The following is a 13,488-nucleotide window of genomic DNA, read 5'->3' as shown; positions in this document are numbered from 1 at the left end:
CATATTTATTCATATTAATTTTCTTTTTTTTTTTTTTTAGATGAAGTTTTGCTCTTATTGCCTAGGCTGGAGTGCAATGGTGTCATCTCGGCTCACCACAACCTCCGCCTCCTGCGTTCAAGCGATAATCCTGCCTCAGCCACCGGAGTAGCTGAGATTATGGGTGCCTGCCACCACACCCAGCTACTTTTTTGTATTTTTAGTAGAGACAGGGTTTCACCATGTTGGCCAGGCTGGTCTTGAACTCCTGACCTTGTGATCCACCTGCCTCAACCTCCCAAAGTGCTGGAATTACAGGCGTGAGCCACAGCGCCTGGCCTTATTCATATTAATTTTCAAAAAAATGCAAAGTTATAGCGACAAAGGAGATCTCTTGCCTGAGGCCAGGGCTGGGGGTGTGGACTGACTGCAAATGGACACGGGGAGATGGATTTGTTCTAAAATTTCATTGTGGTTATGGCTGCACAACTGTATACATTTACTAAAATTCATCAATTGGGTGAATCTTATGTTATTCAAAGTACATCAGTAAAGTTGTTTAAACAAGGAAGAAGAAGTATGGAACTGGAAGGGCTGTACAAAACCTGTATCACAATGAGAGGCCCTCATCTGTGCCAACAGAAAGTAGCATGGGATTTCAGAGGATAGAAGTGGCAAGGTCATGGAATACTGAGGTGTGATTAGAGTCAAAGACCCTTGAACTTTGTGTTTTTTCCTAGGATGGGCCCTTCCTGAGCTTATGCCTTTCTTTCTAATGCTTCTGTCCTGTTTTCTGTGAAATGGAAGATGTGACTAACCAGGGTTCCAAGATCATTGCTTGAAATCTCAGCATATAGAGTAAGCACCATTCTCAAAAATAAATACCAAATAAATGGTCTTCCTTGTTACCAACCTATTACAAAATCCAAGACCAAACTGTGCCAATCAAACCTATTATCTTACTTCATGATTCCTAAGGCTAAACAATAACTTTTAAATCTATATTGTAATGGCTTCTGGTGATTATGCAGAATTAATATGTTAAAATGTTTTCCTAGCAGTGATAGGAATTGCATGTGTGAATCTTATTAAAGAAACTGTCAAAGAGGACAGAATTCATACTTAGCCAGGTGTACAATGAAGACAGGAGGTCTAATGTAAAAACAATAAAAATCTCATTTCTCCAGCCAAGGCTGACCATCAGACAATTAAACCATGAACAGGAATAAAGAAGGGTGTGTTTATGTATCAAGCAGGGGATCCCCTGGAATAAATACATAATATATGGCCATAGGAACAGTACAGGTCTGCTTTTTTCAACTGGTGCTGACCCTATAACACAGTAAATAACAATAGAGTAAAACAAGGTAGAACAAAAGAAACATGGTTTTTTCTTAAGCTCCTAAGTTAAAGGTGCAGCTGCTGAATGCACATACACAGGTTCTTTTGCAAAGGGAGGCTTAAAAAAATTTACATCGGTCCCTGCCCCATCCCAGTACTCCCCGCCTCTCTTCTTGTGGTGGTCAGCACACTGACAGGCAGAGCTGAGCTAAAGGTTATTTGATGGAAGCAGAGGGATCAGTCATTCATATATTGTCTCAATACAACACCTACTTAGTGAGCAAGCTGAGTATTCTCTGTGCACAAGACCCTGAGATCTGCATTTTGCCTGGAAGTGGTTTGCTGCTACAGTATATCACATTTTCCATGTGTGGTTCTGTTTACAGACAAAGACTTTCCATTGTAACTTGCGATGGAGTCAAAGTCGCAATCTATGGCCCAAGGAGAGGATTTTCCCTCCTTATCTGATCTCACTGATCTCTAGGTGATGGGAAGTATGAACTTTTGCCCTGCAAGCTAACTCACTACATTGATCAGTCTCGTCACAGAGGAGCAGCCTGAGGAAGATAATGCATCCATCTACTATTCCAGTAGGCGGCGTCCTCACCTCTCCATCAGCACCATCTTTACATTGGCAGCCAGGGCTGCAGTCTCTCACTCTAATTTATACAGCAAATTAAACAGCTGAAATCCATGTCTTCGGGCGTCTGGGGCAATCTTACGGTGTCTAGAAGCAACAGATAAAAGGGTTAGTGCTTTTCTTCTGCATAAAACTGTAGTGTATAGTTCAGCCCTGGTCTTATTTTGTAGCTGAATTTAGTTTGAAGGTTGGATTCTGTTCAATGTTAGATATAATGTTGAACTTAATGCTGAATATTTTCAAAACACTAAAAGTACTAAAATTTGTCTTTAAGTTGTTTTGTTTGAATTCACATCAGTCATTTATTTGAGGGGTAGGGTATAGTGGCTAGGAGTACCAGAACCAGACTTCCCAGAATTCAAATTCTGCCTCTCTCAAACTAAGAATTTTGTGATTCTGGGCAAATTGCTCAATAGATAAGATTTTCCATCTATAAAATGGAGTTGACTATTAAATGAGTTAATATAAAAAACACTGAGCACAGTACCTGGTATATAAAACGTAATAGGCCGGGCGCAGAGGCTCATGCCTGTAATCCCAGCACTTTGGTAGGCCGAGGTGGGTGGATCACTTGGGATCAGGAATCTGAGACCAGCCTGGCCAACATGGCGAAATTCCATCTCTACTAAAAATACAAAAATTAGCTAGGTGTGGTGGTGCACGCCTATAGTCCCAGCTACTCGGGAGGCTGAGGTGGGAGAATTGTTTAAACCCAGGAGGTGGAGGTTGCAGTGAGCCAAGATCACGCCACTGCACTCTAGCCTGGGTGACAGAGCGAGATTCCATCTAAAAAAAAAAAAGAAACCTTAATAAACGTTAGTTATCACTTGAAGGTATTTAATGTTTTTTTATATGTGCATTTATGTACATACAGGATTCAAATTCTGCTTTATGATCAACAGGGAATTGGGACTATGTTACTGACTTCTGACTAATACCCGTCTAAAATTCCTTTACCCTTTCCACTTAGACTCAGCCCTCGAGTTATGCGGCCCCCATTTCCCACCACAATAAAGATCCACCTCTCTATCCCAGGTTTTATTCCATCATATTTAAGGCTTGGATGTAATTTTTGGAACAATTGACTGCTTTATTTAGTTGGTGGGGAGAGGAGTAGGAGAGAGAAGCAAATTACAGTCAATGACAGGACCAGGGATTCTGAGCATACCTGCATGTATGCATACTAGACACTGATGTTCCAGCCAGTGAAAGGAGATATAACTTCTAAAAAACAGTATCAACTTTATTATGCTTGGAAGTAATGAGAAGAGAGGCAAGAAGCAGGCAATTGTAAGAGAAAGCGGGTGGGACGTAGTGGCTTGCACATTTAATCCCAGCACTTTGGGAGGTCGAGGTGGGAGGATCGCTTAAACCCAGGAGTTTGAGACCAGCCTGGGCAACATAGTAAGTCTCCATCTCTTCAAAAAAAAAAAAAAAAAAAAAAAAAAAGGAGCTGGGGGAGGTGGGCGTAGTGGTGTGTGCCTGTAGTCCCAGCTACTCTGGGGGCTGAAGCGGCAGAATTACTTGAGCCCAGGAGATCCAGCCTGCAGTGAGCTGTGATCATGCCCCTGCACTCCAGCCTGGGTGACAGAGTGAGAACCTCTCTCAAAAAATACACACCCACAAAAAGAGAGGGAAAGTATAGTGTATGGCAGAACAGGAAGGAGAACTTGGGTTCACTAAGCACCTACTCTGTGTTAGGCATACAGGAGTGCCATCTCATTTAATTCTCATGAGAAGATTATGAGACAGATCTACAGTCCCAAAGCAACACCCACCAGTGCCTCTCCCCCACGGAGCGGTTCATCTAACTCACCAACCAAAAAAAGTTTGGATCTGGATTTCTGGCTCTTTTGAGAAATAAGAGATCAGGTAACAATAGGCTGGCACTGGGTGGTGGCTGCTCCACTAGATCCTCCACCTGCTCTTTAGTGTACCAGCGCCTCCCTCCTTTCTCCATGACCACAACCTCTGCCTCCCTCCTGTATGTTTCCTGCCGAGCTCCTGTGCACATCTGAGTTTTTGACTCCCAAGGTGTGTATTATTCTCCCCTTCTATTGACGAGGACGGTAACTGAAACTCAGAGCAGTTAAGTACTTTTCCCACGGTGGCCTAACTGAAAGTAAAGGATCTAGATAGAATTGGAATTTTGGTCCATTTCATTTACATAGAATGTATTGCCCTTGGAGAGAATATATTGTAAGAAAGAGCCCGTATCTAAGAGTGCGCAGGCCAAGCGCGGTGGCTCACGCCTGTTGGGAGGGCAAGGCAGGCGGATCACAAGGTCAAGAGATGAGACCAGCCTGACCAACATGGTGAAACCCCGTCTCTACCAAAAGTACAAAAATTAGCCCGGCGTGGTGGCACATGCTTGTAATCCCAGCTACTCGGGAGGCTGAGGCAGGAGAATTGCTTGAACCTGGGAGGCCAGGGTTGCAGTGAGCCGAGATCGCGTCACCGCACTCCAGCCTGGCGTGAGAGCGAGACTCCGTCTCAAAAAATAAAATAAAATAAAAAATACGTATAGAGAGAGGGAGAGAGACAGGCAGACAGCAGACCTGGATTCAAGTTCCAGCTGCAGAGCTTGCTGAGCGTGTCTAACCTTGGGTACGTCACTCCACGTTGCTGCTCTGGCCCTCAGACAGCTCACCTGTAAAATGGGGATGACCAGGCCTACTTCACCAGCTTGTTTTGAGGACCACAGGAGATGTTTGGGAAGCCAACCGGGGAGCTCTACAACTCTCAGAGATTGCTGGTGTTAGGCCAACAGCAAGAGGAGGGCTGGCAAATTTGTGCTACCCTGAAGGAAAGTCCGGGAAGGACTGATTTGAACCAGATCGCAAGCAAGGCCTTGAGCAAATGGGTCAACAAAGGAGAGGACGGGCTGAGCCTTGTTGTGCCTGACGGAAGAGCAAGACGGCCACAATTCAAACGCACGTGAGGGAAATCAGATGACTGGACTTGTAGATACTAACGGTTCTGAAGCGGGTAGGTTAGCTTTCCAACCGCCTGGATGACGGTCTCAGCCTCCTCCCGACCCCTTCCTGCGCGTCCGCTCTTCCCCTGCGCCCGCCCGCGCCCCTCCGCCCGCGCCCCGGCCCCGCCCCAGGCCTCGCCTCCGCTTCGCCGCCGCCGCCGGCCGCAGCCAGGAGCAGCAGCCGCGCCTGCAGACCGGCCTCGCGGAGCCCGCGCGCCGAGCCCCACGTAAGTCCGGCGGGTCGCCGCCCTGGGCACCCTCGCGAAGGAAGGGCCGGGGTGGGGACACCGACGAGCGCTTTTCATCTCGTCCCAGTTACTTTGAAACCGAAAGCGCCTGCTGGCGTCCGGCCGGTCCCCGACCGGCGGGGAGGGCGCGAGGCGGCGGCTGGGCCGGGGGAGGCGGAGGGGCCCGGGCTTGCGGGAGACCGGCGGGGCAGGTGACCGCCGACGGCCCGGGGACAGCGGGAGCGGTGCGGAGCGGGTTTCTTAGCCGGGGAGAGGTGTGGCGAGGGCGGAGACTGGGGGTCCCGAGCCGGGGAGCTGATCCAGAGGGCGGCTGTGGACCGGAGGGGCCAGGTTCCGTCGGGGTGCACTGGCGGGGAGGACTTTCAGGCACGTCCCGCACACCCGCACTGCAGACCAGGCCCTGGCCCCCTTCCGCACCCGAAGGCACCCTCTCCACCTTTGCAGGGCTTTCCAATCAAAGCAACTCCAGAATGAAACTTCAGGATTGCAAGGAATGGAAGCCTCTACCAGCTGTTCGTTTGCGCGTCTTCCTTTAGAAAGCAGCTACCCCCTTCCCCCAGAAGGCGAGCTCTAAGGAACCTTGACGCAAACCAAAGCTCCGAGAGGTGGAAGGAGTTGCCCGGAGGCACCCAGAGAATTCGCAGATTCTGAGTTCTCCGTACCAGATGGTCTCCACTTTGTTCCTGTTCTGCAGGGTCTTGGTGGTTCTGAGAATTTTCGGGGCCACGCTCTTGCTGCGGGTCCCACTGGGCCACTCTGGCTGGCCGACTTTCTCTGCTCATTCGGCCTCCTTCTGCTAAGTTTCCATATTTGGGTATTTCAGATTTACTTTCATGAGAACTCAGTTATCTCGCTGTGGCAGGCAGAGCTGCCTCAGGCGAGCATTGAGGTTGGTGAAACCAGGCGAGGCTCCCTGCCAGGGCTGCCCCTGCAGCCCCCACCCTCCATAGCCTTGGGCTCTGACCCACCTCCTGTGAGGATAGGCATCTGGTAACCAGTTTAATTCTGTAAATATTTATTGGGCAGGTGCTGTGTGAGAACTGGGCTGGGGCCAGTGGAATATGGTTATTTCCTCCAGAGATACTTGCATTTTAAAAGGGCTCTGGAAGACCTGAGATGCAAAGAAATTAGTTGAACCATTTCTGGAAATAGAACAGTTTTGGGTGTGTGCGAGATAATTTTAGGCAGCAAAAGGCTGGGCTAGGACCTCTCAAATCCCAGTGCAGCTGCTCTGCCTTATGTACTCACAAAGCTGAAAACAGGGGTGTTAATGTAATTGATGGTTTGGGTGGAAACACTTCCATCCCTAACTCTAATTTGAACTAGAAAGACAGAAATTGCTGCAGGAACGATGGATGTAAGATGGAAGTGGAAAACGCCTAGCTTCTGTAAAGGTTTTTGATTTTGTTACAGTTACTGTTTTTGTTGTAACTCTATGGAATGGATCACCTCTCAGATCCCTGGCTCCTGGACAGAGGCAGGAGAAAGTGTCTGAGCCAGCATCTGGAACAGGGGAAGTGATGGAGAAGGCGACTTCTCCCACGGCCTCTGGGCTGAGAGGCCTGTTGTGATGGGCAGGGTAGGATGGTGGTATTTCCCTCTGTCAGCAGCAAGCCCGCTGGACTTGGGTAGTAGGGCGATGGAAAAAGTGTGGAAAAGAGCTGCCGTCCACTGAACGTCCTGACGATAGGGACTGGGATGTTTCAGTGGGGATGATTTGCACAGTCGGGGAGCTAGATGCCTCAGAGTCAGTCTTGTTAGGCTTGCAGTGGGAAAGGCACCTCAGTACTTAGACAAACCTCCTCTGATTAGCTCAGCTTTACTGGGGAGGACCTTGAAGGAAAAATAATTATTTGTTTGTAAAGCTCGTTCCTTTGCAAAGCATTTTCTCTTTGTTCTTGTCGTTTTGTTCTCATTTTGTCCTCCATGACGCCCTCATGAGTTAGAGCAGGCTTATTCTCTACATCTCTCAGATTGTGAGGGTGAAGCACTGAGGGGGTAAATAGCTCCCTGAGCTCCACTGCTGGACCAGGATCAGAGCATTGAGGTGTCTTGTTCCCCTGCTCCAGGCCCCTCACCCTGGCTTCTCAGAGAGCCATATCTGCCCACCTCTTCCTCCGTCTGAGGGGTCAGCAAGGGGACCCAGATTCTGATAATGCCTCTGTGGTCTGTCCCCAGCAACATGGAGCAAGTTCTGCTGGAGACTCTGGCCTAACCACCACAAGAACAGACATCCACTCTGTTAGCTCTGCCTAGCCAGGCAAACTCTGGGCAAGACCCGTGTCTGTTTTCATGTGTGTCTTGGAACCTAGCATAGAGTAGGCCTAAACAGATGTTTGCTGAATCGAATTGAATTCATTCAGGGTACGTCTCCCTTGGGGTCTGAGCTGCCAGGAACAAGTGCTGGGTAGGCTTGGCAGAGAGAGGTTGAGCTCCCAGCAGGACTTGCTTAAATCCAGAAATTAGAATAACACTGTACAGCTTACGAGAAGCCCATCTCATCTGATTAACTTCTCACTACCTCCTCAGGAGAAGGGAGAGGCACATGCTATTCCTTCCACTTTACCTGGTTGCAAGCTGAGGCTCAGAAGTGATTTGAAAGACCTCACAGCATGTAGGGATGGGGCAGGACCTAATCCCAAGTCTTCTTTCTCCAATTCCTGTGCTTTTCCCATAGTATCTTAATTAAAGGAAGCCAGGATTCTGGGCAGGAGGAGGATGAGAGAACCAGTGAGACAGTCATCAAAAGCTGCCTGACACCTTTGTCATTGATCAGGGGTCAGTGTCTGACTCAGTCTCTGAAGAGCTTTTTTCTGCCCAGGTTGTGGCTTTTTCTGGGATTCTGGATAGGAGTTCTAGCTCCAGCAGAGGTGTAGCAAGTGAGTATCTGTGTGTGTTGGGGCAGAGGTGAACACGCTGCAGGGCAGAGGGAGTCCTCAGAGCTGGCAGGCCTCTGCTGCTGCTGCCGCTGCCGCCGCCGCTGCTGCCACCACCCAGGAGTGGGCCGGCATGAATTTGTTGCCTTGCCCAGAGGAAAGCTTTATTTGAAGGATCACTCAGCAGCCTTGACCCATATGGCCTCCAGCAAGTCCTATCTTGTGAGAAAGTGGCATGGAGGACCAGGCAGGAGATAAAAGTGAAAGTACTCATTAGTCCTGACAGAGGAACTCAGTCTGTTTACAGTGACAGTGGTGAGCACATTTTGCATATTTGTACCTGGAGGCAGGTGGTGGTGCATGCTTGGATCGTGCTGTAGCAAAAGCAGTATACATGCAAATGGTCTGTACACTGTGCAGTATCCGTGTGATGTGCAGGTCTTAGAAACCCAGTATTAAGTGACAGAGCCCAGTGAGTGCCCTCCCAGGATATCTGTGTGGAGCAAAGGCTGCCATCTCACTTACTTTCAGCAGAGCCCCACGTCTCATTTCTTGACACCACAGGCTCCATCAACTTCCCTCCTTACCAATTCAGAACATTCCTGAATTTTTTTCCATGGCTTTTTTTTTTTTTTCTCTCAAGGAGAAAGTGCTGTCCTCCAGAACAAGGCGAGAGCACCTTTTCCACCTACACTCCCAAGTCAGCTCTCTCCTCCTCCCTCTGAGGCAGGTTCCCTCCCTGCCTCCCTCCCACAGACTTCTTCCCTCCCCCACAAGCTGAGTTTTCTGTTAGTAAGAAGACTCCATGTTTCCCCAGTCCCTCTTCTCTTTCTTTCACTGACAAGCTTCTGTAAAGAGTGGACAGCTCTTGCACTCGCTCCTCACTCGGCACCGTGCACCTGCTGCGCTGCTCTGATTGTCCTGTGTAGGTTTCCAGGACCTGGTACTCCTCAGTCACCAGCCCATACCAGCCCACGCTGCAGCTATTACTTATCTCCTTGGAGGTTGCTACACCGTCCCCACCAGCATTCCCTTCCTTGACCTCCAGCTTCTTATCCTCCTCTGTCCTGCAAGTGCAGGTATGGGGCCAAGGCTGGGTCCTCAGGTTGGATTTCAATTCTCTGTGCTTCTCTCCTTGAGCCCTTGGCCATTCCCAAGACTTAAACCAACACTTTTAAGGAAAGGCTGATCAAATTTCCATCCCTCACCCAGTTATCTTCTTGGCCACTATGATTTGCAATATTCAAAATCTTCACCATGATGTTTCAGAAGCACCTTAGACATTTGTCCGAGGCCGCCTCTTTCTCTGTGTTCTCTCTGTTGCAGAAATTGCTGCTGTTCCTCAGTCACCTTTATCCTGGCCCCCTCAGCCAGTCCTGATCTGTCTATTCCCAGTTCAGGGCCACAGGGACTCTTTCCTGAGCAACCTTAATTAAGCATTGACTCATTTTCCTGCCCCAGGTCCATCTGTATTCAATTTTCCTTTTCATGCTGCTGCAGAGGGGCCTCTTTAATACATAGCCTAGTCAAAACCTTCTACTTTCAATGATGGTGTAGTAGAAACAGTGTGGACTTCAGAATCTGGTGGGCCTGGGTTCATATCTGGGTTTGTGATTTGCTGGTTGTAGTTATATAATCTGAGCAAGTTGCCCAACTTCCATAGTGTGTGTATTCCCACTGGTAAATAGAAATAGTAATGTGTGCCACTTGGGGTTGCTGGAAAGATTAAATGAGTCAATATATACACAGAGCCTGGAGTCTGGCAGATATTCAGTAAAACTGGTTTTCTCCTTCCATGTGGTTAATAGCCATAGAGCATTGTGGGGTTTCTGGGGAGCTGGAAACTGCATGCCTAGCCTAAAGGCATTCAAATTTAAATTAAAAACCAGTAGAAGAATTGCTGTGTGTCAGAGCAGGCCATCTTTTTTTTTTTTTGAGATGGAGTTTCACTCTTGTTGCCCAGGCTGTAGTGCAGTGGCACAGTCTCAGCTCACTGCAACCTCTGCCTCGCGGGTTCAAGTAATTCTCCTGCCTCAGCCTCCCAAGTAGCTGGGATTACAGGCATCCGCCACCACGGCCGGCTAATTTTTTGTATTTTTAGTAGAGATGGGGTTTCACCATGTTGGGCAGGCTGGTCTCAAACTCCTGACCTCAGGTGATCCGCCTGCCTTGGCCTCCCAAAGTGCTGGGATTACAGGTGTGAGCCACTGCACCTGGGCGAGTAGACCATCATTGAAACTAGCCTATTGCTGCCACTTTGCCATCTCTGGACCAGGTAGACCTCAGGGGCCAGGGTAGGGAAGCTGGGCTGGGACAGGGTATGGTGGGATAAGCTGGGATGAGTTCTTGGCAGGCAGAGGGGGCAGGCAGCCTCAGAGGCTGGGGCCCCATGGACCAGGTTTCAAGGGCAGGAGTCTAGTTTTCAGGACTTGTGGGCAGAGCAGGCGGCAGCTTTGGAGGAAGAATAGTGCTTGGCAGAGAGCCAACACAGGAAAAAATAAAACAGATTTGGGAAACAAAAATACAAGCTCTGGCTTGATCGCCAGGAGCAGACCAGTTACTTTAGCCGGATCCAATGTGAAGGCACAGCAGGATAAGGTTGACCTGATGCAAAGCCACCACCCAGAGCCCTTTCTGTTCTCCTGTACTAAGGCGGATGGCTTAGAACAGCCAGGCTGTGTTCTAAGGCTTCTGTTAGGGAGACCCTTGACCCTGGAGGATGGAGGGAGGTGGGTGGGGCTAAGCTAAGCAGCAGCCATGAAGGTGCCTCTTCTGTCTTCATGATTTTAGGATTTCTGAGGTAGAGGCTGGGTTGATATCTATGATGCAACCTAGGAAAACTTACCATGCCTCCCTGGGTTAAAGGCAGAATAATTTAATATAAAGCAAAGGCTTACATGCTCAGCAGATGCAGAATGAAAGAAGTGATTAAAACATTGGGTGGAGTTATTCCAGGAATAACCCACTAGGGAGTGAGGGGGTAGATAGGAGAAATGGAGGGGGAGTATTGGACTTGAGCAAAGATGTTTTAAAAAGATGAAGAACATTTTAGTCACCCTTAATGAATGGGAAGTAGATTATTTGGGAGCAGACTGATTTCCTTATGTTAAGGTGTTTTATTTCAAAAGTCAGTACTTTGGGATGTTGCCTCAAATTATCTGTATCATTCCCACAGACCTCCCTTAGAGATATTTATTGCCATGTATTAGCTGCGGACAGCCAGAGGCTAAGTTCTTTCCCCACCTCTTTGATACTAACAGTTCCCATAGGGCCTATGTATGACTAAGTGGTTCACTTTCACTTCACTTACACTGGATCTTCCTAACAAGTGGACCTCTCTAGCCCTCATCTCTTCTACCTCGTAACAGAAGTGCTAGATTTTCTCATCAATTCTGTTCAAGCCTTGTTAAATAGCTCTAGGCCCTTCTTTTTTTTGTTTTGTTTTGTTTTGTTTTATTTTTGAGACGGAGTCTTGCTCTGTTGCCCAGGCTGGAGGGCAGTGGCGCCAGCTCGGCTCACTGCAACCTCTGCCTCCCGGGTTCAAGCAATTCTCCTGCCTCAGCTTCTGGAGTAGCTAGGATTACAGGCGCCTGCCACCATGCCTGGCTATGTTTTGTATTTTTAGTAGAAACGGGATTTCACCATGCTGGCCAGGCTGGTCTCGAACTCCCAACCTCAGGCGATCCACTCCCCTCCCATCCCCACTCGGCCTACCAAAGTGCTGGGATTACAGGCGTGAGCCACCGTGCCCAGTCTTGTTTTGTTTTTCGAGATAGGGCCTTGCTCTGTCGTTCAGGCTGGAGTGCAGTGGTGCAATCTCGGGTCACTGCAACCTCCGCCTCCTGGGTTCAAGCGAGTCTGTCACCTCAGCCCCCCGAGTAGCTGAGATTACAGGCACCCACCAGCAGGCCTGGCTAATTTTTGTATTTTTAGTAGAGATGGGGTTTCACCACGTTAGCCAGGCTGGTCTCAACTCCTGGCTTCAAGTGATCTGCCCGTCTTGGCCTCCCAAAGTGCTAGGATTACAGGTATAAGCCACCGTACCCGGCCTAAGGAAAGGTGTAGGCCTTTCTACACCTGACTTGCCTATGCCTACCTTTTCTTACATCATTTCTCCTGCCTAGAATGCCTCCTGTTCAAAACCATTAATCCATACCCCTGCCACTCTTTTCAAAACAAATTCAAAATTCATCTCTTGTTAGGCTTCTTTGTTGGGGGTCCCCAAGACCATTCCCAGGTTCAGTGATTTGCTAGGAGAACTTACAGGATTCAGCGTCCAGCAGATGGTCATACTCACAGCTATGATTCATTTCAGCAAAAGAATACAAAGCAAAATGAGCAAAGGGAAAAGGCTTATGGGGCAAAGTCCAGGGGAGACCAGGTGCAAGCTTCAAAGAGTCTTGGAAAAGACTCTGCAAAGGACTGCCGAGGGGGAATCACACAGGATGTGCTGAATTTCTCCAGCAGTGCATTGTTACAGCAGGTGTGAAGCACTGTCTACCAGGGAAGCCCATTAGAGACTCAGTGCCCAAGGTTTTTACTAAGGGCTGGTCATGTAGATACCTTCATCTAGCACATGTCAAAATTCCAGCCTCCAGAAGAAAAACAGGTGTTCCACATAAAACACATTGGCTGGGCGCGGTGGCTCATGCCTGTAATCCCAGCACTTTGGGAGACCGAGGCGGGCTGATCACAAGGTCAGGAGATTGAGACCATCCTGGCTAACACGGTGAAACTACGTCTTTACTAAAAATACAAAAAATTAGCCGGGCTTGGTGGCATGCACCTGTAGTCCCAGCTACTTGGGAGGCTGAGGCAGGAGAATCACTTGAACCCAGGAGGTGGAGGTTGCAGAGAGCCGAGATCGCACCACTGCACTCCAGCCTGGGGGACAGAGTGAGACCCCGTCTCAAAACAAAACAAACAAACAAAACAAAACACATTGTTTACCTAGATGGTTTAAGCACAGTGAGCCACTCTTAGCAGTTCAGGTGGTGGGAGCCTTACTGAAATCCATGTTCCAGACACCAGCCAGGGGCCATCCTTGCGAGCAGAACTTTCTAGAGATAGCAGTATTAGGCTTGCTGTGTTAACTTGTTTCTGCATAGCTTTCCTTCATAATCTCATCTGTCCTGTCCTCCCAGTGCCTAACTATAGTTATGTTGTAGAGAAAATTGCCCTAGACAAAGAACCAGAAGACCTGGGTTTCAGCCCAGCATGGCCTCCTACTGCTGTGTGGCCCTTTGAACCCCTCAAACTCCATTTTCCTCATTGGGAAAAAAGGAATTGTAATTCTTGCTTGTAGGTCTCAATGGTGACTAAAGACCAAAGGAAATGATATAGTTGGTCATTCCATCCATCCCCCATGATTGAGCACCTCCTTTATCTAAGGCAGTGAGTGAGCTGTGGCGAGTAAGACGTGAGTGT

The 13,488-nt window shown here is 48.6% G+C and overlaps 1 protein-coding gene across 6 annotated transcripts in view; it reads left to right on the top strand.

The window, feature by feature from the left end:
• The first annotated feature begins 4,887 nt into the window (after positions 1-4,887).
• The window catches only part of TRAF5 (TNF receptor associated factor 5), a 48,286-nt gene continuing 39,685 nt past the window's right edge, over positions 4,888-13,488 (top strand). Inside the window, exons 1-2 of one of the 6 annotated variants that reach the window (XM_063792438.1) lie at positions 5,069-5,164; positions 5,630-5,853. Coding sequence is in view for 3 of the 6 variants with exons in the window: in XM_001170017.8 (XP_001170017.6) it covers positions 4,974-5,164 (191 nt within the window). In the remaining 3 variants the exon portion in view is untranslated. Of the gene's footprint in view, positions 5,165-5,629; positions 5,854-13,488 lie in introns of those variants that run through there. The other 5 variants (XM_001170017.8, XM_016938198.4, XM_016938186.4 and 2 more) reach the window with 5 other exon arrangements.

Source organism: Pan troglodytes, chromosome 1 (assembly GCF_028858775.2).
Source record: "Pan troglodytes isolate AG18354 chromosome 1, NHGRI_mPanTro3-v2.0_pri, whole genome shotgun sequence".
In the NCBI taxonomy this organism is placed as follows: domain Eukaryota; kingdom Metazoa; phylum Chordata; class Mammalia; order Primates; family Hominidae; genus Pan; species Pan troglodytes.
Note: the sequence above shows the minus strand (reverse complement) of the source record. Positions and strands in the feature narration are given on the sequence as shown.